Source organism: Oncorhynchus nerka, linkage group LG27 (genome assembly GCF_034236695.1).
Source record: "Oncorhynchus nerka isolate Pitt River linkage group LG27, Oner_Uvic_2.0, whole genome shotgun sequence".
NCBI classification, from domain to species: Eukaryota; Metazoa; Chordata; class Actinopteri; order Salmoniformes; family Salmonidae; genus Oncorhynchus; species Oncorhynchus nerka.
Window position 1 is genome coordinate 56,119,776 of NC_088422.1, and position 27,138 is coordinate 56,146,913.

At 42.7% G+C, this 27,138-nt stretch overlaps 1 protein-coding gene across 1 annotated transcript in view; it reads left to right on the plus strand.

Annotated features, from left to right (window-relative positions):
• LOC115112510 (protein kinase C-binding protein NELL1-like) overlaps positions 1-27,138 on the plus strand; it is a 420,040-nt gene that overhangs the window by 113,967 nt on the left and 278,935 nt on the right. The window contains exon 5 of the mRNA XM_065011794.1: positions 14,074-14,170. Coding sequence (XP_064867866.1) covers positions 14,074-14,170 — 97 coding nt within the window. The remainder of the gene's footprint in view (positions 1-14,073; positions 14,171-27,138) is intronic.

Consider the following 27,138-nt stretch of genomic DNA (forward strand, 5'->3'; position numbering starts at 1 on the left):
TTTCCTTGTTTTAGTGTTGGTCAGGACGTGAGCTGGGTGGGCATTCTATGTTGTGTGTCTGGTTTGTCTATTTCTATGTTTGGCCTGATATGGTTCTCAATCAGAGGCAGGTGTTAGTCATTGTCTCTGATTGGGAACCATATTTAGGTAACCTGTTTTGTGTTGTTTTTTTTTGGGTGGTTGTCTCCTGTGTCAATGTTTGTACCACACGGGACTGTTTTGGGTTTTCATGGTTCTTGTTTTGTGTTTTCATGTTTCTTGTTTTGTAGTCTATTTCATGTATAGTTTCGTTATTAAAAAGAACCATGAATTATAACTATGCTGTGTCTTGGTCTGATCCCTGCTACACCTCTTCTTCAGAGGAAGAGGAAGAAGAGTACCGTTACAGAGTGCATGTGTGCCAAAGTACAGGACAATCAGAGCAGGTGGTCAGTCCAGTTCAAGTGTTCAGCAGTCTGATGGCTTGTAGATACAAACAGTCTCTGAGCCTGTTGGTATCAGACCTCATGCTCCGATACCATCTGCACAACTGTAAAGGAGTGAACAGAGCAATTCCCATACTAGGCCATGATGCAGCCGGTCAGGACGCTCTTGATGGTGCAGTAGTAGTATTTGCAAAGGTCCCGGGGTGGCATGCCAAATTTCATCAGCCACCTTTGGAAGTAGAGATGTTATAGCACCCTCTTGACAAGAGTGGTGGTGTTGTTGGTCCATGTCAAGTACTCAGTGATGTGGTTGGCGAGGAACTTAAAATGACTGACTCTCTCTACTGCAGTTCCAGTAATGTGGATCAGGCATGTTCCCTCCTCTGCATTCTTATGTCAACAATCAACTCTGACGTTGAGGGAGAGGTTGTTGTCCTGGCACCACAATGCCAGTTCACTTAACTCCTCCCTATAGACTGATTATAGACTGATACGTCGTTGTTGGTTATCAGGCCTACAACTGTGGTGTCGTCGGCAAACTTGGTGATGGAGTTGGTGTTGTGCAAACCATGCAGTCGTGGGTGAACAGGAATTACAGCAGAGGGATGAGGACCCCTTAGGGGGCCCATGTTACTGACAGTTGTGGCTCCTTTGCGTGATGTATTGTTGTCTCTACCTTCTTGGTCTTTGTGCTGTTGTCTGTGCCCAATAATGTTTGTCCCATGTTTTGTGCTTCTACCATGTTGTGTTGATACCATGCTGTGTTGTCATGTGTTGCTGCCTTGCTATGTTGTTGCCTTAGGTCTCTCTTTATGTAGTGTTGTGTTGCCTCTCTCGTCATGATGTGTGTTTAGTCCTAGATTTATATTTTATTACGTTTTTTATATATTCCAGCCCCCGGCCCCGCAGGAGGCCTTTTGCCCATTGGTAGGCCATCATTGTAAATAAGAATTTGTTCTTAACTGACTTGCCTATTAAATAAAGGTTAAATATAAATAAAAAAGAGTCTGTGTGGAGGAGATGTTGTTGCCAATCCTCACAGTATGTGGTCTGCCCATCAGGAAGTCCAGGATCCAGTTGCAGAGGGTGGTGTCCAGAACCCGTGCTCTGAGCTTTGTGTCAAGCTTGGAGGGAACAATAGTGTTCAATGCTGAACTGTTGTCAATGAACATCATTCTCACATACAGTGCCTTCAGAAAGTATTCATACCCCTTGACTTATTCCACTGTGTTGTGTTACAGCCTGAATTCCAAATGTAAAGTTTCACCATCTACACATGACCAAGTGACCAAGTGAAAATATGTTTCTAGACAATTTAGCAAATGTATTGAAAATTAATGCAGAAATATCTAATTTACATAAGTATTCACACCCCTTTGCTATGACACTTCAAATTGAGGTCAGGTGCATCAAATTTCCTTTGATATGAAACACTAAAGCATGCATGAGAGCACCAGCTGTTACGGACAACTGTGTGCAATACCTTTAAACAGACGGATTACCAGGATATGTACTCATAGCATGCGCGGAACAATTGGCAAGTGTCTTCACTGACATTTTCAACCTCTCCCTGACCGTGTCTGTAATACCTACAGATGAGCATAGTCCCTGTACCCAAGGAAGCGAAGGTAACCTGCCTAAATGACTACCGCCCCAGGATATGTACTCATAGCATGCGCGGAACAATTGGCAAGTGTCTTCACTGACATTTTCAACCTCTCCCTGACCGTGTCTGTAATACCTACAGATGAGCATAGTCCCTGTACCCAAGGAAGCGAAGGTAACCTGCCTAAATGACTACCGCCCAGTTGCAGAGGGTGGTGTCCAGAACCCGTGCTCTGAGCTTTGTGTCAAGCTTGGAGGGAACAATAGTTCCGATGTGTAGCACTCACATCGGTAGCCATGAAGTTCTTTGAAAGGCTGGTCATGGTTCACATCAACACCATCATCCCGGAAACCCTGGATCCACTCCAGTTCGCATACCGCTCCAACAGATCCACAGATGACGAAATCTCAATCGCACTCCACACTTCCCTTTCCCACCTGGACAAAATGAACACCTATGGGAGAATGCTGTTCATAGACTACAGCTCAGTGTTCTACACCATAGTGCCCACAAAGCTCATCACTAAGCTAAGGACACTGGGACTAAACACCTCCCTCTGCAACTGGATCCTGGACTTCTTGACGGGCCACCCCAAGCTGGTAAGGGTAGGCAACAACACATCTGCCACGCTGATCCTCAACACGGGGGTGCGTGCTTAGTCCCCTCCTGTACTCACTGTTCACCCACGACTGTGTGGCCAAGCTCGACTGCAACACCATCATTAAGTTTGCTGACGACACAACGGTGGACAACAACCTCTCCCTCTACGTGAGATAAACAAAGAATATGATCGTGGACTACAGGAAAAGTAGGGCCCCCTTTCACATCGACGGGGCTGTAGTGGAGCAGGTCAAGAGTTTCAAGTTCCTTGGTGTCCACATCACCAACAAACTATCATCCAAACACACCAATAACGTTGTGAAGAGTGCATGACAATGCCTTTTCCCCCTCAGGAGACTGAAAAGATTTGGCATGGGTCCCCAGATCTTCAAAAAGTTATACAGCTGCAACATCAAGAACATCCTGACTGGTTTCATCACCGCCTGGTATGGCAACTGCTTGGCATTGAACCGTAAATTGCTACAGAGGGTAATGCATACAGCCCAGTACATTACTGGGGCCAAGCTTCCTGTCATCCAGTACCTATATACTAGGCAGTGTCAGTGGAAGGCACAAACAATTGTCAAAGACTCCAATCACCCAAGTCATAGATTGTTCACTCTGCTAGAGCACGGCAAGCGGTACCGGTGCACCAAGTCCAAAAGGCTCCTTAACAACTTTTACCCCCAAGCCATAAGACTACTGAACAATTAATCAAATGTACACAATAACTATTTACATTGACCCCCCATTTGTTTTACAATGTTGCTACTCGCTGTGTATTATCTATGCATAGTCAATTTACCACTACCTACATGTACAAATTACCTTGACTAACCTGTAACCCCGCACATTGACTCGGTACCGGTATCCCTTGTATATAGCCTCTATTGTTCTTTTATTGTGTTACTTTTTTATTTGATTTATTTATCTCTATTTCTTGAACTGCATTTTTAGTTAAGGGCTTGTAAGTAAGCATTTCATGGTAAAGTCACCTGTTGTATTCGGCACGTGACAAATAACATTTGATTTGATCATACTTGAGCGGTCACAACAACTTGATTGGAAAATTCTAATGTTTCGACATGATTTAGAAAGAAACACACGTCTATATAAGGTCCCACAGTTTACAGCGCATGTCAGAGCAGAAACTATACAATGAAGTCGAAGGAACTGACCATAGATGTCCGAGATAGATTTGGAATGAGACATATCTGGGGAAGGGTATAAAACTATTTATTGAGTGTTGAAAGTTTCCAAGAGCACAGTGGTCTTCATCATTGGGAAATTGAAAAATATTATACTACCCAGACTCTGCCTATAGCTGGCCGTCTGACCAAACTGAGCAACCGGGCAAGAAGGACCTTGGTAAGGGAGGTGGCCAAAAACCCAATGACCACTCTAACAGAACTACAGAGTTCCTTGCCTGAGATGGGAGAACCTGCCAGAAGGACAACAGACTCTACAGCACTTTACCAATCTGAGCTTTATGGGAGTTTGCAAATAGTTAGTGTCTGTGGTCTGATGAGAGATGTCTGGAGAAAATCAGGCACATCTCTTCACCCGACTAACATCATCCTTGCCGTGAAGCATGGTGGTGGCAGCATCATGCTATGGGGATGCTTTTCAGTGGCAGGAAGTGTGAGACTGGTAAGGATAGAGGGAACATTGAATGAAGCCAAATACAGGCAAGTCCTTGATAAGAAACTACTTCAGAGTGCAAACTACCTTAGACTGGGGGCGAAGATTAACGTTTCCACAGGACAATGACCCCAAATAGACAGCCAAAGTATTGCTGGAATGGCTTCAGAACAAGAATGTGAAAATCCATGAGTGGCCCAGACAAAGTCCAGACTTGAATCCCATTGAAAATCTGTGGAAAGACTTGAAGATTGCCTTTCACAACCGCTCCCCATCGAACTTAACAGAGCTTGAGAAAATCTGCAAGGAAGGAATTCAGATGTGAAAAACTGATACAGATATACCCAAGATGAGTCAAAGCTGTAATCATCGCCAAAGGTGCTTCTACAAAGTATTGACTCGGGTGTGAGTGGTTATGTAAATGAGATATTTCTGTATTTCCATGTAGGTCTACTTGGCGGCAAAACTGTGAGGCCAGCTGTATAGCCTATTTCTGTCTATGAGTCTTTTTTATTAAAGAATGTGAAACAATGTTGTTTCTGTTTCATCACCTTCATTAAGTCATGCATAGCTTTTCTTTATATGGCCTAAAATAAATGTGTTCATATGGGAATAATATTATCTCTAGGTTATAGCATACCGAATTTTGATCAGTTAGGGGAAAAAAATATTTTATGCAGACAAAATGTATCTGGTAAAGGGCTGACATTTATTTTAAAAAAGATTCTCACATATAGAAATTAAACAACTGTAATTTTAAAGACACAAAATAACAATAGTTTATGATTAAAGGATTAGGCTATACTGGGCACTCACCGTCATTATTATTATTGTCACGCCCTGGCCTTAGTTAACTTTGTTTTCTATATTATTTTGGTTAGGTCAGGGTGTGACATGGGGGATTTATGTGTTTTTCCCTGGTCTAGGGTTTTTTGTATGTTTATGGGGCTGTTTCCTTTCTAGGTAGATTGTATGTCTATGGTTGCCTAGATTGGTTCTCAATTAGAGGCAGCTGTCTATCGTTGTCTCTGATTGGGAACCATATTTAGGCAGCCATATTCTGTGGGTACTTTGTGGGTGGTTGTTTCCTGTCTTTGTGTTCTCTGCACCAGATAGGATGTTTTGGGTTTTGCCACGTTTGTTATTTTGTATTTGTAGTGTTCACGTTATCGTCTTTTATTAAACATGTTGAACACAAACTACGCTGCATTTTGGTCCTCCTCTCCTTCGACGGAAGAAAACCGTTACAGAACCACCCACCACAACAGGACCAAGCAGCGTGGTAACGGGCAGGAGAGGCAGCAATGTCAGGATTTCTGGACATGGGAGCAGAATCTGGACTATAGACAGGTGGGCGGTCGACCCAGGGAGAGTGCCGGAGCCCGCCTGGGATTCGCTGGAGCAGTGTTTACAGGAGAATGGAGTTGGAGAAACGAGCACGGCGGCGCGGTAGGAAGCCCAAGAGTCAGCCCCAAATTTCTTGGGGGGGCACACAGGGAGTATGGCAAAGCCAGGTAGGAGACCTGCGCCAACTTCCTGTGCTTTCTGGAGAGTGAGAGGGACCAGGCAGGTGTCTCCAGTGCGGGTGCATAGCCCGGTGCGGTACATTCCAGCTCCTCGTATCGGCCGGACTAGAGTGGGCATCGAGCCAGGTAAGGTTGGGCAGGCTCGGTGCTCAAGAGCTCCAGTGCACCTGCACGGTCCGGTCTATCCAGTGCCACCTACATGCACCAGGCTTACTGTGCGTGTCCAGAGCCAAGCACTCCCTGTTCCTCCTCCCCGCACTCGCCCTGAGGTGCGTGTCCTCGGCCCAGTACCACCAGTGCTGTCACCACGCACCAGGCCTACAGTGCGCCTCGCCTGTCCAGAGCTCCTAGAGTTTCCCGCCTGTCCAGAGCTGCTAGAGTCTCCCGCCTGTCCAGAGCTATAATGGCCTTTTATCTTTTCATGTTTATTGTTCCCTTTTCAATAGAAAATATGTCATGGTTACCTAGATTGGTTCTCAATTAGAGGCAGCTGTCTATTGTTGTCTCTGATTGGGAACCAGATTTAGGCAGCCATTCTGTGGGTGGTCGTTTCCTGTCTGTGTTCTCTGCACCAGATAGGACTGTTTCGGGTTTTGCCACACTTGTTATTTTGTATTTGTGTAATGTTATCGTCTTTTATTAAACATGAACACAAACTACGCTGCATTTTGGTCCTCTCCTTCAACCATTACAAATATTCACATCATTCCAATTCAATCAAGTCAATTATCTGCTTTGGTATTGACAGTGACGACACTTTCCGAGTGATGAGACTCATGGGTAGGCCTACCAGCTGAAAATGATTATGCAATTTGGACCAGAGAAATCCAATGTTTATATAAAATGTCTGCCTTATCCCCTACATTTAACAGTCTAAAGTATATTTAACAAAGGACAACATCACAAAATCCATTTGGCCTATGTCATTTCATTTAGTCTCATTACGATACTGAAAATGTTGAGTATTTCAAAAGAACACCATATTTTGAGTTGAATGTATCGGCTATTATACTAAATATCTATCCAAGGTACAACTTTAATGCAAGGACATCTTTTAAAATGATTGATGCTCACCTCATGTCTTTATAATATAAATAAGGACCCTGTTTTGAAATCAGTATTTGTCCTTTCCCATTTGTTCCCATTTTCAATTAAAAAAAATATGCATGAGAGATTCACAAGATAACATTGGAAAATTGTATTCTTAAATGCTTCCTTGCCTGTCTGGAAACTCATTCAAATAATGTTTACTTCTCATCGCTCTCATTGTTCCCATTTTCAATAAAAAATATGCATGTAATGAATTTCCTCCTCCGAAGAGGAGAGGCGAAACGGATCTGAGGACCAATATGCGTCGTGGTAAGTGTCCATAGTTCTTTTTAATGCGTTAAGGTACACATGAACAACTGACAACAATAAATGTGAAAACTCAAAACAGTCCTATCTGGTGCAAACACAGAGACAGGAACAATCACCCACAAACACAGTGAAACTCCGGCTAGCGGCGCCGGATTCTCAAGCAGGACAACTAATGACACCTGCCTCTGATTGAGAACCACCTGCAGAGCCGAGGAACAGAAATACTCAAATCATAGAAAAACAAACAGACTGCCACAGGAACTCACGCCCTGACCATACCTTTACAAAACACAGGAAATAAAGGTCAGAACGTGAAGGACCGGGCTGTGGGGGAGCACTGGAGCTCTGCAACCTTGGCACCACTTCCCCAGGCTGGACAACTACTCTAGCCCGGACCCTCCAGAGTGCAGGCACAGGTTGAACCGGGCTGTGGGTAAGCACGGGAGATCTAGTGCTTACTACACGCACCTCTCCCTTTGGCTCCACTCCCACATTTGCCCGGCACGAGCGGAGCGCAGGCAGAGAACGCACTGCACCCTCCCAGCGCCCCGGAGACACAGCACGCAGAGCCGGCGCAGGATAACCTGGACCAAAACTGCGTACCGGCGACCAGACCCGCTGAGCAGGCACCATGCGCCCTGGCTCAATGCCCACACTCGCATGGCACTTTCGGGGGGCTGCCCTATAGCGCACCGGGCTATGGGCGCGCACTGGCGACACCGTGCGCTTAACCGCATAACACGGTGCCTGACCAGTAATGCGCTGCTTATCATAAGCACGAGGAGTGAGCTCAGGTCTGCTACCTGGCTTAGTACCACACCTCGTGTGCCCCCCCCAAAAAATTTTGGGGGCTGCCTCTCGTACCTGTCGCACTGCCGTGCTGGCTCCTCATATTGCCGCCGCTCAGCTTTCGCTGCCTCCAGCTCTGCTTTGGGGCGGCGATTTTCCCCAGCCTGTGCCCAGGGTCCCTCTCTGTTCAGTATCTGCTCCCATGTCCAGGAGTCCTGTGATGCTGGCCGCTGTTGTTGCTGCTGCTGTCGTCGCTGCTGTTTACCACGCCGCTTGGTCCGAGTTGGTTGGTTGGTGATTCTGTAATGAATTTCCTCCTCCTCCTCCGAAGAGGAGAGGCGAAACGGATCTGAGGACCAATATGCGTCGTGGTAAGTGTCCATGGTTCTTTTTAATGCGTTAAGGTACACATGAACAACTGACTACAAAAAACAAGAAATGTGAAAACTCAAAACAGTCCTATCTGGTGCAAACACAGAGACAGGAACAATCACCCACAAACACACAGTGAAACCCAGGCTACCTAAGTATGATTCTCAATCAGAGACAACTAATGACACCTGCCTCTGATTGAGAACCATACTAGGCCGAAACATAGAAATACTCAAATCATAGAAAAACAAACATAGACTGCCCACCCAACTCACGCCCTGACCATACTAACTAATTACAAAACACAGGAAATAAAGGTCAGAACGTGACAATGCATGAGACATTCACAAGACTAACATTGGAATGTTGAAAAATGCTGCCCAACTGGCGAGGACACTCAGTTGAGCCATTGAATAAAATGAATTACAAGGAAATAAAGCTTTTCTTTTGAACCTGTTCTATAGGCTTATTACATTTTTACTCTTTAGACGATCCTTTTTGTAACATATGAGACATCAAAACATTCTAGAAATACTTTGTGTGCTATCAAAACAGCTGTTCACTTTACTGACTTATTTTCTGAATCAGCTGATAGTCAAAACAGGGTTCAAATTCAATGTCAATTTTGTATTTTATGTATCTAGGCCAAATTAATTACCTTTGAAACTATCCTCTTTGAAATGCCGGATCTGAATAAATGGGTTGAATGGGTTGCTTCGATAGTCCATCAATCGAATTACAAGTCGTTCATACGCTAATAATCCTAATATTCTGATTAAAAATATCTGCTACCCTCAACATTCATTATTAGAGGTGTAGAGCAAGCAATGGAAGCTGAATGTACCTTCTCTGTGCGTGGAAAAAATATCCTTGCGCATGAAGACTACACATACAGACAGGAACTACAGACCGTAAAATAAGTCCTTCCCGAAGTGCACCGAATATGATTGCCCCTTTTGATTGCCGAGGTTACATAACACCGTCAGTGAGGGTTATCTTCAAGTTATCTGGAGAAAACAACCATAACCCGGACAATGCTCGGATTCGGATCCGAACGCTGATGAATGGCCAGAAGAAGAGAAGCCTGGAGACCCAGGAAGAAACTGACCAAGTTGTGGACCATGGTACACATGGCTTGCCTGCATGTAATTGGGGAGGCATGAATGAATATGAAGAAGTTGATGCAGAGGCACCAACAAAAGAACAAAGCGGCACCCCCTGTACCTAAATCCCTCTCTGAACTCATCATCCCTGACAGCTATAAGGGCTACGAAGAAGAGATGTTCCTCCAGCATGACGGTGGACCCAGGCCAGACAGAGTTCTCGTCACCCTGGTTCAGAAGTACACCACAACTGAACGGCTGGAGTCTTACCTGAAGAGCGTTGCCTACACCACCTTCAAGTTGCAGTTATGAACACTCCAAAATCCATCTGATAAAAATGAGCACGTAGCTTACTTGTACACTTCTTTCTGACACTTATCCATTTCAACCCTTTCAATGACTCCAAAATCCTTATGAGACCAGAACACATGGACATGTGTTCTTGACCATTATTTTTATGCAGCTGCCTTGTCATTTTTGGTTTTTAAAATGTTAAGGTTTTATAGTGAATGGTTGGTGTTAATTAATGGTGTAAACATGTTTATTTGAAATTAATGTTTTAGGCCTACTTATTTTTGCTCCATATTTTCTTGTATTTTGCTAAGCTTTTTTGTAAAAAAAATACATGTTTTACAGTGGTTGGTGTTAATGGATGGTGTAAAACTAGATAAAACTAAAAGAATATAGGCCGTTTTCAGCCTTCATCCCTGATGAACACATTTTAAATCGGCCTAGGCTACACAATTCTGACCATATGAACAACATTTATTTTAGGCCATAACTGAATATACAATATTCTGCCCATATGATCAAATGTTTATAACATATTTATATCTAAACATGATTTAATGAAACTCTGTAAACATACACATTTAATAACAAACTTATGAAGACAATAACACAACATTAACATACGTTAACATACACAACATTGTTTCACATGATTTAATAACAGTCTCAAACACAATCACACAATAGGCTACAGTTGGCTTCGCAGCTTCTCCAGCGCTTCACGGCTTCCCTGGGAAACTCAATGTATTGTAGCCTCATGCAGACAAAAGAGTAGCAAAGTTTGTTCTGCTGCAGTGTTTCGCAGTAAAATATTGTGGGTGTGCTTCGAGGGGTATGAATACTTTTTGAAGGCAATGTAGATGTTCCTTGTCTCCGTGAATAGCGATGGAAATGGCATGTTCTGTGGATCTGTTGAATCGGTAGGCAAATTGGAGTGGGTCGAGTGTGCCTGGCATGCTGGCCTTGATGTGGGCCAAATCAACAGTGGAATGCCTACTTATGGGTAGGCTTTGGCGGCCTACCATATATACTGTTTACCAGGGTATTTGGAAATAGTCAGGGGATGGTTTTTCAGTGTCAAAACATTAAAGTATTAATATGTAGGCTATGTGCTCTGTTTTTAATTTATGTAGTTCTGTCCAGCTGTTCTTGTCTATTAATGTTCTGTATTATGTCATGTTTCATGTTAGCTGCTGAGTAGCTGCCGCTTTTGCAACAGCTAATGGCGATCCTAATAAAATACCAAATAACAAAATATTTCTTTGAAGTTTTTTCAAGAAATGTGAATATGTATTTGTGGCATCTTTTTAACTAAATACCTGCAGTCAACTTGAGCATCATTTCACCTGTTCATAATTGATCCTTATGAAGCGTACTGGCAGTCCCGAGTCACGTGGTGTTTGTTTACAAGCACACAATGACGAGAGACTAGAGCCTTGTGAGTCACTCACTGTTGTGCAGCCAGGTGATCTAGTTACAGGGATGAGGTTTTGATGTTGGTGTGCTGTGCTGTGCCTTTTCTTTCTACCCACATAGTGTTGTGTGTGGTTTCATCTGCCCACAGAACTGTGGAACATCCAGGTGCGCTTTTACAAACATCAGACGTGCAGCAATGGGTTTCTTTGGACAGCAGTGGCTTCTTCCGTGGTGATCTCCCATGACACCATTCTTGTTTCGTGTTTTACATATCGTAGAATCGTCAACAGAGATCTGAGCATGTTCCAGAGATTTCTGCAGGTCTTTAGCTGACACTATAGGATTCTTAACCTCATTGAGCATTCTGCGCTGTGCTCTTGCAGTCATCTTTGCAGGACGACCACTCCTAGGGAGAGTAGCAGCATGCTAAACTTTATCCATTTATAGACAAATTGTCTTACCTTGGTCTGATGAACATCAAGGCTTTTAGAGATACTTTTGTAACCCTTTCCAGCTTTATGCAAGTCAACAATTCTTAATTGCTTGTTACTTTTATCTCTTATTCTTATCAATATTTTTTTTTAACTGCATTGTTGGTTAGGGGCTCGTAAGTAAGCATTTCACTGTAAGGTCAACACCTGTTGTATTAGGCGCATGTGAGAGGCTCATGTGACTAATACGATTTGATTTGATCAAGCGTCACAAATAGAAATTCCTGGTTATGCAGACACTTGCTGACGCGTGCGAGCAGTGTGGATGCAATGATTGAATAAAAGGTATGTGTACATTTATTTTGCAATGCTCACGAACGCGACACGAGCGGTGTGGTCAGCATGTTAACTGCTTGGAGTAACCCTGGATTGTAAACTGTCATAGTCAAAGCATGATGATACAACAGTAGTTAAGATCGGGAGAAGTCTGTCTATAATAAAGCACTGCTCTTCCTTTTTAACTGGTGACTGGTGCGTACTGTCTGAGTTTTTGCTATTAAGCAGGAATCAGGACGATAGACTTATGTTTGGCCTTTTATACGTTTCTGCTTACGAAGTGAAGGTGATCTAGAGTTTTGTTGCCTCTAGTTGCACAGGTGACATGCTGGTAAAAATTGGTTTAAAACGGATTTCAGTTTTCCTGCATAAAATTCACTTGCTACAAGAAATCCTGCCTCTGAATTTGCATTTTCTTGTTTGCTTATGGCCCTGTACAGCTCGTTGAGTGTGGTCTTAGTGCCAGAATTGGTTTGTGGTGGTAAGTAGACAGCTATGAAAAATATGGTAAATAGTATGGGTGCAGCTTATCAAGAGGTATTCTATGGTGAGCAAGATCTTGAGACTTCCTTAATATTAGAGATCGCGCCTCAACTGTTAACAAAGAGACACACCCCTCCCCATCTCAACTTACCTGAGACTAACGTCTGATCTTGACTATGCATAGAAAAATTTGCCAGTTGTATGTCCATGCCCTCGTCCAGCCACGCCTGCCTCATCTGTCCAGCGCCTCACTATTCCCTGTGTTGGTGGTACAGGACGGCAGACAGTGTTCAGGGTCAGGCAGAGTTGTTAGGTAGGCGGGCTCAGGGTCAGGACAGGCAAGGGTCAAAACCAGGGGGGTGATACTGGTTGACTTGACAAACAAGATGAACTGGCAACAGAGAACACCGGTATAAATACACAGGGGGAAATGGGTGACACCTGGAGGAGGGTGGAGACAATCACAAAGACAGGTGAAACAGATCAGGGGGTGACACTTCTTAATGCATTTGAGCCAATCAGTTCTGTTGTGACAAGGTGGAGGTGGTATACAGAAGATTGCTCTATTTGGTAAAAGACCAAGTCCATATTATGACAAGAACAGCTAAAATAAGCAAAGAGAAACAACAGTCCATCATTACTTTAAGACATGAAGGTCAGTCAATACGAAACATTTCAAGAAATGTACGTTTCTTCAAGTCCAGTCGAATAAACCATCAAGCGCTATGATGAAACTGGCAATCATGAGGACCGCCACAGGAAAGGAAGTCCCAGAGTTACCTCTGCTGCAAAATATATGTTCATTAGAGTTAACTGCAACTCAGATTGCAGCCCAAATAAATGCTTAACAGAGTTAAAGTAACAGAGACATCTCAACATCAACTGTTCAGAAGAGACTGCGTGAATCAGGCTTTCATGGTCGAATTGCTGCAATCCCCTCACTCTCCCTGTCTGTATCTCCTCTCTCTCTTTCTCTCTCTCACACACACACACACACACACACACAGATGATTGGTATGTCCCATCGTGCACCTATGATGCTGGTGCTATGGTGCTGGGGATGCCAGCCTGTAGTGGTCCCGTATTTTAAAAATGTAATGTTAGGTAGTTCCTCACCCTGGAGTCCCCTCAGTCTATGGAGGAACGATCTAACATCAAGTTATAAAATACTGAGCTTTGCCTTTAAGCATCACCATATTATTTTGAAATTGTGTTTCAAATATTGAATTTTTGGACAGCTCCTGTCTCCAATGCTCATGGTTCAAATCCCTGTTCCGTCAGAACATGGAACACCATTTAATCGACAGGTTGATCAGAGCTCATGCCTTAATGACCTCATCCTCAGTGGATTAGTGTGGCCTGGAGCCTGGTGCATGAGATGTGTAAGGGCCAACTAATGAGGATGGGCCCATCGTCTTACTCTATAGATGTTACGAGGTAGTAAAAGAGGCGTAAACCATTCTCACCACTGAGTGTGTTGTTGACGAAACAGAGGAGAGACACAGAGGCCCGGCTGGCTTAGCTATCCTAGCTAGCCTGGAGCCTCAAGAAACATTTAACACTGCAGGAGCTGTGATTATGTTGCTTTTCCGGGACAATGTCGACCGCCCGGATTTTCAATGTAGCGTGTGTGAGTGTGAGAGAGAGAGATTTCAGAATCTGACTGTCTCTCTGTTGATTGTTTGTTGTTGGCAGGATTTATGAGCGAGTGATAGACCCACCTCAGATGGATCTGACCCTGGGCAGTGGAGTGTGGCTGGGTCAGCATAGCCACAAGCACGGCCTCTTCAAGGTAAAACAAACATACTTTCACCACTATATACACGATCACTGTAACCATCTAACCTCAACCATGCATGGCTTCTCAAAGGTAACAGTCTTGACTATCTTGTCATTCTATGGACTGTAGTACCATGCTTTCTCTCCGAAAATAAGATTTTTCTAACCTTACCCTGAATTAAGAATAAGTAGCGCATTTACATTTAGCATTTTAGAATCTGAGAGTAAATAGAGCCGAATATATTGATAGAAATCACTTTGTCCGTGAGAGATTTACATGGTTATTAAAACTTCACGGCAGGGTAAGCCTACACGAAACATAGCCCTTATTTTAAGTGTTTCTAAAATCCCATATGGGGAAAAAATTTATGGTGGAAAAATTATTGGAACCATTTCCCTCTTTGACCGCTAGGTTTTATGGGTATTATAATACCTCAACTGTGGGGCTCTATTTATCACCATCAATAACAACACTATGCTATGGTAATACTCTATATAATGCAACGTCAACATAGCCTTATTATTGAGAGAGTGGTAGGGAGAAAGAGGAAAGGGGTGTGGTGACAGAGAGAGAAAAATAGGTAGGGGTAGAGAGGTGGAGAGAGATCAACTGACCAATATTCCGCCATCTTACACACGCCCGCTGAGCAGTCGATGGCCTCATTTCTATTTTTATTTCATCTCATGTATCGATTAACAATACAGCGTAGAGCCTGAAGAGATCCCATGGCTCCCAGGCCACCCACAGTCTGTCAGTGCCTGCGTCCATTTTGGACACAGCCGGTGTCATCTTCTATTCTCCACAGCATCTGTAGTACCCATTCCTTGTAGTATGCTCTCTCTACCCATATGATGATTACTGGGCCCAATCAAAGCATAAAGAACCCCCCTTCTCTTTCTCTGAGGATGAAAAACTCCGTATTTAAAGGATTCTCTCTCGCAGTCTGCCTGAAACCAAGTTTGAAACAGTGGCTGTCTAGCTCCAGTCTAAGGTGCAGCAGCGTTTAAGTTTAAGAGTTGATAGGAAAAAAAGAGCAGAGACAGATGGCCTAGAAACCTAGAAACGTTCAAGGTGTGACTGTGGATGAGGGAGGAGGGGATTTGTTTTGCTGTGTTCAGAGATTGATTTGGGGCAGGAAATGTACTGGAAATTCATACCTATATATTTATTACAACCACTTATTCACAGCTCATGCTATAGCTTTTTTTTAAAAGCATTAAGGCCTTATTAAGCATTCATAATCCATTACACACAGCTGTTTCTAAAATGAAATAAGTTGGCTTTACATTAAAAAAGTAAATAACAGGCCTCCCGAGTGGAACAGCGGTCTAAGGCACTGCATCGCAGTGCAAGCTGCATTACTACAGATGCTGGTTCGATACCTGACTGTGAGGCAGCCGGCCGCGACCAGGAGACCCATGAGGTGACGCACAATTGGCCCAGCGTTGTCCAGTTCAGGGGAGGGTTTGGCCGGACGGGATGTCCTTGTCCCATCGCGCTGTAGCGACCGACTCCTGCGGTGGGCTGGGCGCATGCATGCTGACACGGTTGCTAGGTGTACAGTGTTTCCTCCCACAAATTGGTGCTGCTGGTTTCCGGGTTAAGTGTGCATTGTGTCATGAAGCAGTGCAGCTTGGCGGGGTTGTGTTTCAGAGGACGCATGGCTCTCGACCTTCACCTCTTCCGAGTCCGTACGGGAGTTGCAGCGACAGGACAAGACTTTAACTACCAATTGGATATGACGAAAAGGGGGTAAAAAAAGTATGAACAACGACGTCTATATTTTGTACACTGTACAAAATATATTTGGGTTAGGACACTTGTTAGCATTTACAGTGTACAGAGTGTTACAATAATGTTCCCTTGGAGTAGCATGCAATAGTTCTCTATAAGATAAGCTACTGTATCTAAACCATGGCCATAGGGCAGTTCGGGCAAATGGCAGATGGGTTGATCTTTAGCCCATTGGGACTGTCTAAATTGTGGTTTGAGCACAGAATTATCATTATTTGACTAATAATGGGGGCCTCAAGAAATTATAAGGGTTTTCCTGTGGTGAAGTAGAGGAGGACCAAAACGCAGCGTGGTTATACTGATTCATGTTTAATAAAAACAGATAAACAGGAACACTACAAAACAATAAACGTGGAAAACCAAAAACAGCCCTATCTGGTGCAAACACAGAGACAGGAACAATCACCCACAAACACACAGTGAAACCCAGGCTACCTAAGTATGATTCTCAATCAGAGACAACTAATGACACCTGCCTCTGATTGAGAACCATACTAGGCCGAAACATAGAAATACCCAAAACCTAGAAAAACAAACATAGACTGCCCACCCAACTCACGCCCTGACCATACTAAATAAATACAAAACAAAGGAAATACAGGTCAGAACGTGACAGAAATAAAGAAATGGACGTTGTGTTAAGAAGTGCCCAGACCGATGTCTGGTCCCATTCTGTCCCTGCATTAAATACTTGTAAAAAAAATCCAAATCTGTATCTGGGAGAGGAAGTGAGGCTGGTATTATTGGTGTTGTTGTTGTGTAAGAGGGGGCTGTAGCCTCAGGTAGCCTGGGGAGCTGTGACGCTTCTTCAGTTGTTCTTCTGCCCCCTCATGTAGTTTTTTTCCTCTGCCTTTCTCTCTGGTCCCTCAGGATGTCAAGGAATCAGTCCCAGGGCCATGAGCTTTGTGGTGAGCTTAGAGGGCACTGTAGTATTGAAGACCGAACTGTAGTCAATGAACAGCATCCACACATGTGCATTCCTTTTGTTCAGGTGGGTGAGGGCAGTGTGTAGTACAACAGTGAGCTGGTCTGCACATGCTCTGAGGGTGCGGCTAGGGATGACGTCTGGGCCGGCAGCCTTGCGATGGTTAACATGCTTGAATGACTTGCATACATCCTCCGTGGAGACCGTAAGCAGGTTGTCCTCGTTGTCCTCAGGTGCTCTCCTCAACAGCACAGAAAGGTTATGCTCGAAGCGTGAGAAAAAGGTGTTTAACTCGTCAGGTTGCTGTCAGTGATGTGACTGGTATTCTTTATGTAATCCATGATTGTTAGAAGCCCCTGCCACGTACACCTCGTTTCCGATCCCCTGAATTGCTCGCCCACTTTGTCCCTATACTTGTGTGTCACCATCTTGATCGATCTGCGTCGGTTGTATTTGTACTGTTTAATTATATAAGTGTCCCCGTTCACCTTGCCTTGTTTATAAGCAGCAACTCTCTCCTTCACTTTCCCGACAAGGCTGCCATTAATCCATGGTTGTTGATTCGGGTACATTTCGGTATCAGATCATCTATGCATTTATTTTATTTTACCAGTGACTGAGTTGGTGTATTCATTCATGTTATTACCAGACGCGCCCCTAAACTAATTATAGTCCGCGTGATCGAAACAGTCTTGGAGCATGGAGTGTGATTGGTCAGACCAGCATTACAGACAGATTTGCCGAAACAAGGAAGAGAGATGGCCTCATTCCCTTATACCCCCAGTGGTCAAGAGTGGAATATCCACAATTTGTGCACTCATATTTGCACGAACACACACACACACACACACATACATCCTCCCCTTTCCCCTCCCTCCCTCGCTACAGGCAGTATTATTTGCTGATCAATAGAGGCAATGTATGGTCAGGACTCCCATAAACTCCCAAGAGACAAGCAGCCACATCACTGGCCAAACACTTTCACTTCCATTACACACTCTTCACTGATGTCGGCTGATTATGCACTGTGGCATGTGTATTTGTGTGTATGTGCCTGAAACAAAGCCAGAGTTGAGCATGGCCGGTAGAGAGTGTGTGTGTGTGTGTGTGTGTGTGTGTGTGTGTGTGTGTGTGTGTGTGTGTGTGCGTGCGTGCGTGCGTGCGTGCGTGCGTGCGTGCGTGCGTGCGTGCGTGCGTGCGTGCGTGCGTGCGTGCGTGCGTGCGTGCGTGCGTGCCTGCCTTTGTGATCTACTCTGTTGTTCATCTCTCCTCTCGCAGGGTTCTTTCTCTAAGTGACACAGGTGTTGCTCTCATTCAGGCTTAATGAATGCATTGTAAATACATATCACAAATACAGTGAGACACAAAAAGATACAGAATTAAAATGGGTTTTTATGGGTTTGACAAAATGCCTTCTAGACTCAATATGAAAATAGACTGTCCTCTTCTCTGTCACTATGAATAGACTTGAATTGTTCCAATATGCTGGATATTTTCCCCTTGTTTTCAATGGCATGATGCTTTGGGTTAGTCTGACCATCCAGACTGGTCTCATAGACTAGACATAGTAAACATAAATCTGAGACACTCAAATTAGTATGATATAGTACGTTTGTTATGGTTACATGAGATAGATGTTTCACCTGTCCTTGTGCTTTTCTCTACCGCCCTCCAGCTGTCACCAATCTTCCCCATTATATTTATACCTGTGTTCTCTGTTTGTCTGTTGCCAGTTCATTTTATTTCTTCAAGCCTACCAAACTAGAAAACAGGAACTAGCGAAAGTCAAGTGCCTGGGAAAAACACTGGTAGGCTTGACGAAACAAAATGAACTGGTATCAGACAAAATGAGAACACAGGTATAAATACATTGAGGATAATGGGGAAGATGGGCGACACCTGGAGGGTGGTGGAGACAAGCACAAAGACAGGTGAAACAGATCAAAGACCATTTTCAATGTATCCTAAAAGAAAACTGATACATTTAATACTTTTTTCAACCTGAAACTCATTGGCCAATTTTCTGTGAAGAACATGTAAAATAACACATTTTCATTGAGTGCACACTGTGCACCCTCCTACACATTTATAATACATATGTGGTGTTTGGGTCCACTGGACCCGAGGGTAATACAAGTGTGGGAAAGTGTGTGTGTAGATGAAAACAAGTAAATATTAAACAAAAAGGTTTTGCTGTGTGCCTTTACTCTGTCTTCAACATAGCACCAATATATGAATATGTCTGTCTCCCTGCCTGTCTCTTGCTTTTCTCACACTTTTACCCTTTGTAGAGTGTGAAACTACATGTCTTGCGGGAACCTGAACAATTTTATTGCAATACATGATTTCGATACGTTGTAAAAAAAATTCAGTATTTGCCCAAACACTACCCCAGCCAGGTGCAAATTGGGAGAGTGACACAACAAATAAATAGCTTTGCATTTATGGTTCCTAACCACAATCAATCAGTGTGGCAAAAATAATCTCTGCTCAAATTAGAAATAATTTTTGAAGAGAGAGAAGCTCGTGTGGAAAGAGGATCTTCATCTTTGGAAGATGAAGAATTTTCTGAATATGAGGATAATTTCTCTGTCAATTCAGAGTCTGACATGGAGTTGGAAGAATGGAAGAAGAGTATAAGATTGACCCTCAGCCAGCCCCAGGACCAGCCGTCAGCAGCCAGCCCCATGACCAATCCGTCATGACCAATCCGTCAGCAACGAGCTCATCAGCAGCCTACAGGAGGAGAAATATGGATGTCAAACAATTGTGAAATTGAATGGTCTTCTTGCCCAAGGAATGAGCCACCCCGCATGGCTGCCAATGTGATAAGGATGCAACCAGGGCCGACTGGAATGGCGGTTACTCATGTGCAGGACATAAAGTCTCCTTTTGAACTGTTCATCCCAGACACCATCCAGGAAATCATTCTGGACTGCTCTAATTTGGAGGGAAGGTGTGTTTTTGCTGTTGTGACTTTACTTTCCTTAATCTGATGACTGTTATTTATCGAATCAGCTAACTATGTTTAATTGTTACTTGATTCAATTAATCATGTAACAATTAACTCATTAGGAATTTGGGGCACCATGACAGCAGTTGTTTAAAGACCATCACCTGAATTAAACTGTAAAGGTATTTACCTATCACATCCATAAAATAGACAACGTCCTAATCATATCATCATTCTGAACCTCTTGCATCTGCTAAAACCCCAGCCTTACTTAAGATTCAGTACTGCACACATTTGGTTTAGTTATTTATTCACTAACCACGTAAATGACAAAGAATAAACATACACACTTAATAAATTAGGAAAAGGTCCCTCATGGACTGAAAATATGGTGCCTTTTTACGACAAGGAGAAGAAGAGAGAAAGAGAGAAAAAAACACTTATTGTTGATACATTTTAGAAACTATTCTCACAGTAATCATATACTTTGCACACAAACCACTGGCCATTTGGAGTATGAAATCCTGAATGTATTTACATGTGAATGACTTCGTTCGCTGTTTATCTCTGTCAGAACCAAGCCTTCTTAGGAAGGGTGTGGGCCTTACAGTGGCATGCTTGTAAGGCTCTGATTGTCCAAAAGGGGTCCCCCCCTTTCCCGTCCTCTACTGGTGTTCACTTTGGAAGATGCTCCTTGGAAGATAGGCTAGCCTACGTTGGGTTGAAGAGTAGTAGAATGGTCCCACTTAAGTTCACTTTTCTAGATATTTGACTTAGGACAGCTAATCAGCCATAACAGCTTCACGCCGCCATCTCGTGTTGGTATTCAGGATTCAAACCACTTTACACATGCAGCTGCAGCCTGGCGATGTTCTGGTCTGGGAGGTGAGTTTTTTTTCTTCACCTCATGTTGAGTTTCAAATGTGTGGCTCCCATTTCACACTTTTCTGTTCTAAATGTTAATTTCTTTACCAATCCTTTTATGCAAAATGGTCAGAAGGGACGATTACGTCAGGCTGACACGCTCTCTGACCTCACTCGGGCGTGGCTACTTACTGTGCAAAGTTTGTCTTAACATAAATACTTTAATCATATTTCACATACAATGTAGAGGATTGAGACTTCGTACATGTAGTACATGTACTCTTCAAGTTACAGTTTGTCCTTTACAACATTTTAAATGACATCACAAAATAGCATCCCATATGACATTATTATTCTTTAGGTCACCTCTGACCACCCCCATGTTCTTATGTTAGCAATATTGTTCCAGTATTCACTTTTGAACGTGTTAAAGTTTTGGCGGGGAAAGTGTCTGGAGAAAAAGCACGTTCCTTTGTGGATTTTGGAGAGGAAGACCCACAACAGGGTGTGAACTGTCAACCTCCCAGCAGCTCCCTCCTCCCCCTCTGTCGGTGAGAGAGGGTCTGGTTACTGTCATCCATTGCCAAACTGATCTGACCCATTCGCATCCTCACAGGACAGTTATGACATTGGAGGGAGATGGAAGGAGATGGACCAAACTCATTTACATGCATACTTTGGGGTTCTTATCCTTGCAGCTGTTTTCAGATCCAATGGGGAATCCACAGAATCCCTTTGGGATGCAGAAACTGGCAGGGAACCATTCAGTGCAACATTGTCTCTGGAAAACTTTTTTCCAGGATTATCCGCTTCGATAACTGAGACACCGGACCAGCTCAGCGGCAGACAGACAAGCTAGCTGCAATCCGGTCAGTGTGGGACAAGTAGGTGGACCGCCTTCCCCTGTTTTGCAACCCTGGGCCCAACGTTAAAGTTGATGAGCAGCTTATGCCATTTAAGGTCCGCTGCCCCTTCAGGCAGTACATACCGTCTAAACCCACAAAATATGGAATCAAGATCTGGGCTGCCTGTGATGTTGCTTTATCATGTGCTTGGAACTTGCAAGTGTATACAGGGATGCCAGATGGAGGAGCCCCTGAGAAGAACCAAGGGATGTGGGTTGTCCTGGACGTGACACAGGGACTCCGTGACCACAACATCACATGCAATAACTTTTTTACTTCGAAACAAGCTGGGACAGGAGCTCCTCAAGAGGAAGCTGACGATGGTAGGAACTGTACAAGAACACAAGCTAGAGCTCCCATCTTAGCTGTTTAATACACGGAACAGGCCTATAAATTCCTCTGAGTTTGTGTTCACGGCCAACAAATCCCTGTGTTCTACGTGCCAAAGAAAGGCAAAAATGTGGTACTCATGAGTACGCTGCATAGAGATGGGAGAATCTGTGAACTGGAATGCCAAAAACCAGAAATCATAATGGATTACAATGCCACAAAAGGAGGAGTGGTGACAGGCTACAGCTGCAGAAGGAGAACCCTACGCCTGGAACAGAGGGAAGCTCCAAAGGAGATGGCTCTTTATCGAGGAGCTGGGCAAGGCATTGGTAAGACCTCAAATCCAGAGGAGGCAACATAGGACCCAAGCTTCTACAGCCATTGTGAGGAGGATTCAGGAGGATGATGCTGGTGCCCCATCCGGCCGACCCACAGAACCAACAACTCCAATACCGGAAATAAGTGTGAGTGATGTTTTTGCATGTGTGTGTGTCTGACTCTCCTACCTTGGCCTACTGTAACTATATATGTGAGTGAGTGAGTGAGATGTTAGTAAAATTCCTGTACTAAGTGTTTTCGTCTTTCTAGATTTTAGCCGGTAGGAACGAGAAGAAGTCCTGCGATGTGTGTGGACCCAAGAAGGACAGAAAGACAGTACACATGCATCAAGTGCAATAAATACATTTGCAACACACACATTATAAAACTCTGTCCATCATGTGGTGTGTAGACTGGACTTAATTGGTGTTCAATGGGGCTCATTTATCATTTCCATAAAATACTGTATGTAAAATTCAGCCTTACAATTTTTTCAGTTCATAGCAATAAACAGCAATAGTGATGAAAACCTTGTTTCATTCATATTTGCTCAAGATAAACATGATTTATTCCACCCATGTCTTGATTATAATATAATTTGATTACAAAAATCACATTTTATAAATTAAAAAAATGAATAGCGCTTTTATTGATAAATGGGATCTAGCAGAGGTAAATGGCAAATACTGTATTAAACATGTATGTGTTCTATATTGCTTGTAATTGATATGTCAACATCTAGTATTAAGTACTTTTACGTAAATTGTTATGGCCATATTGTTTTAAAAACCCAATAATGTTGTGGGTCCATCAGACTGCGAACATTGTGTGAATAAAAAAACATGAACATCACACAAGTGTTAAGCCAAAAACAATAGGAGGGTGGAAGGTCGCATAACGCGAATGTCTAGCAACCCAAATGTTGCGAGTTTGAATCTCATCATGGACAACTTCAGCATTTAACTTCTTCCGGTATAGGGGACGCTTGCGTCTCACTTGGCCAAAAGCCAGGGAAAATTCAGCGCGGCAAATTCAAATAAAATTATATAAAAATCGAACTTTCATTAAATCACACATGTAAGATACTAAATTTAAGCTACACTCGTTGTGAAAGCATAAGAAGCTATTATCTGATGATAGCACAACAGTAAACAAAGAGGGTAGCATATTTCAACCCTGCAGGCACTACACAAAACGCAGAGATAAAATATAAAGCATGCTTTACCTTTGACGAGGTTATTTTGTTGGCACTCCAATATGTCTCATAAACATCACAATTGGTCCTTTTGTTCGATTAATTCCGTCCATATATATCCAAAATGTCCATTTATTTGGCGCGTTTGATCCAGAAAAAAAACAGCTTCCAAATTGCGCAACGTCACTACAAAATATTTCAAAAGTTGCCTGTAAACTTTGCCAAAACATTTCAAACTACTTTTGTAATACAACTTTAGGTATTTTTAAACGTTAATAATCGATCAAATTGTGTTCAATATAGGAAGACAACAAACCAAGCTACTTTTCAAGTCTTGCCCAACTCTCAACAGTGTTACGCAGTTCCTAGATGGCCATACTTCTTCATTGCACAAAGGAATAACCTCAACCAAATTCCAAAGACTGGTGACCTCCAGTGGAAGCGGTAGGAACTGAAAACAAGTTCCTAAGAAGTATCGTTTCCCAATGAGAACACACTGAACAGACAGAGACCTAAAAAAAAAAAATCTGAACTGTTAGTCCTCAAGTTCTGTTATACTCATAGACATGATTCAAACCGTTTTAGAAACTTCTGAGTGTTTTCTATCAAAATATACTAATAATATGCATATCTTATATTCCTGGCATGAGTAGCAGGAAGTTGAAATTGGGCATGCTATTTATCCAAAAGTGAAAATGCTGCCCCCTATACCTTAAGAAGTTAAGCTAATTAACAACTTTGCAACTACTTAGCATGTTAGCTAACCCTTCCCCTACCCCTAACCCTAAATCTTAACTGTAACCCTAATCTTAACCCCTAATCCATAGAGCTAGCTGACGTTAGCGTTAGCCAACTACCCACCTAGCTAACCTTAGCCACAACAAATTGGAATTTGTAACTTAATGTACGAATTGGAATCTGTAACATATTTCACGAATTGCAATTCATAACATATCACACAAATTCTACATTTTTAAATGTCATACTATTAAGGATGATGGACATCCACAAATTTATACATACCATACGGAACGTAACATTCATGTATCATACTATACTGAACAAAAATATGAACGCAACATGTAATGTGTTGGTCCCATGTTTCATGAGCTGAAATAAATGAGCCCAGAAATATTCCAGACACACTAAAACCTCATTTCACTATGGTTCTGTGCACAAATTTGCTTACATCCCTATTAGTGAGCCTTTATCTTTTGTCAATATAATTCATCCACCTGACAGGTGTGGCATTTTAAGAAGCTGATTAAATAGCATGATCATTAAAAAGGTGCACCTTGTGCTGAGGACAATATAGGGCCACTCTAAAATTAGCCGTTTTGTCACACAACACAATGCCACAGAAGTTTTGAGAGAGCATACAATTGTCATGCTGACTGCAGGAAGGTCCACCAGAGCTGTTGCAAAATAATTGAATGTTAATTTCTCTACCATAAGTCACCAACGTCGTTGTAGAGAATTTGGCGGTACATCCAACCGGCTTCACAACCGCAGAACACATGTAACCACGTCAGCCCAGGACCTCCACATCTGGCTTCTTCACCTACGGAATTGTCTGAGACCAGCCACACGGACAGTTGATGAAATTGAGGAGTATTTCTGTCTTTAATTGAGCCCTTTTGTGGGCCTTGCTGGGCCTGGCTCCCCAGTGGGTGGGCCTTGCTCCCAAGTGAGTGGGCCTATGCCCTCCCAGACCAACCCATGGCTGTGCCCCTGCCCAGTCATGTGAAATCCATAGATCAGGGCCTAATTAATTCATTTAAATTGACTGATTTCCTTATATGACCTGTAACCCAGTCAAATAATTGAAATTGTTGCATGTTGCGTTTATATTTATGTTCAGTATAAATGTGTCACGGATTTACATACAGAATAATACGAACTGCTCTGAGATCACGTTGGACCATCACAGCGACAGACACACACATACACGAACCGCCATGCACACCATGCAAATGCACAAACTACTTCTGAGCAATTAACCAAAATGTGGGTTATTTTTTGTTTTTTAGCATGAGGTTGTAAGTAACAAGAATATTTCCCAGGACATAGACATGTCTGATATTTGCTGAAAGCTTAAATTCTTGTTAATCTTACTCCACTGTCAAATTTACATTATCTATTACAGTGAAAGAATACCATGCTATTGTTTGAGGAGAGTGCACAGTTATTGTCACGACTTCTGCCGGAATTGGTCCCTCTTCTTGTTCGAGCGGCGTTCGGTGGTCGACGTCACTGGCCTTCTAGCCATCACCGATCCACTTTTCATTTTCCATTTGTTTTGTCTTTGTTTTTTACACACCTGGTTTCAATTCCCTCATTACATGTTCATTATTTAACCCTCTGGTTTCCCCCATGTTTGTGTGAATTTTTGTTGTATCTGACGGCTGGTATATTGTTGCCCGGTTTTGTTATTTACACCCGTTTATTTCGTGGTTCCGGTATTTTTCCAGCACCTTAGTATTGTGTTTATACTGGTGTTTTCTTGAATTAAATACCTTGTCCACGCATCTCAGCTCTCCTGCGCCTGACTCATTTCACCAGTTACCCACAGCCTTGTCCGTTATGAAATTGAAAATGTATTTGGGCAGGCTTGATACAACATTTTGAACAGAAATGAAATGGTTCATTGAATCAGTCTAAAATTTAGAACATACACTGCTGCCATCTAGCGGGCAAAATCTAAATTGTCCCTAACCTGGAATAATACATTGTGACCTTTCTCTTGCATTTCAAAGATTCTTTGTATTATCTTTTATCAGATCTAATGTGTTACATTCTCCTGCATTAATTTCACATTTCCACAAACTTCAAAGTGTTTCCTTTCAAATGGTTTCAAGAACATATCCTTGCTTCAGGTCCTGAAGCTACATGCAGGTAGATTTGGGTATGTAATTTTAGGCGAAATTGGAATTAAAGGTCCGATCCTTCAGAGGCTATTCACATTAGTCTACGTTAGCTCAAACGTCCCGTAGGGGGGATACCGGGCAAATAATTGATCAACGTCGGTTCAATTATTTGATTTTTTATTTCTTCTTCTGTGACCTCAATGTGCAGTGTCTGTAGAGATACATCAAATCAAGCTTGGACTGTGCTATGTGGTAGGGAGTTGTAGTTTCCAACAGGCCAATATTCTACATAGTTTAGTGCCAAAAATGTGGTAATTAACTACAATGGCCATAACCATTGCACAACCACTGACTGCCTGTGTACACTAGGGAGCAGAGAAGAGAGAACGTGCATTTGCTAGGGATAGAAACCAGTTGCTTCAAGAGCCTGAAAATACATGATCTAAATGATTTATAATTGATATTCAGCAGTCATAAAAGTATTCCTTATTTACATTGAAGAACTACTAATATAGTGATTTTGTCTGACAGCATAGGCAGCAGCTCTATAGACATGAGATGCTGAATTGGAACTAAATAATAAAGTAATGAAATAAAACAAATATTTTATTCAAGTAATGTGAATAAATAACGGTTAATAAGTGATAAACAATAATGGACAGTCACTATCATCATGGCATTTTTATTAATGGTTTTATTCTGTGTTACAGCATTTAAATGTGAAAATGTGATACTTTTTTAATATTCGAACCGAAACCAAACCGATCTAAAAAATATCTAATTAGCACGCACACATAAATCCCCCTCATGAGAGTGATTGACACTTTTG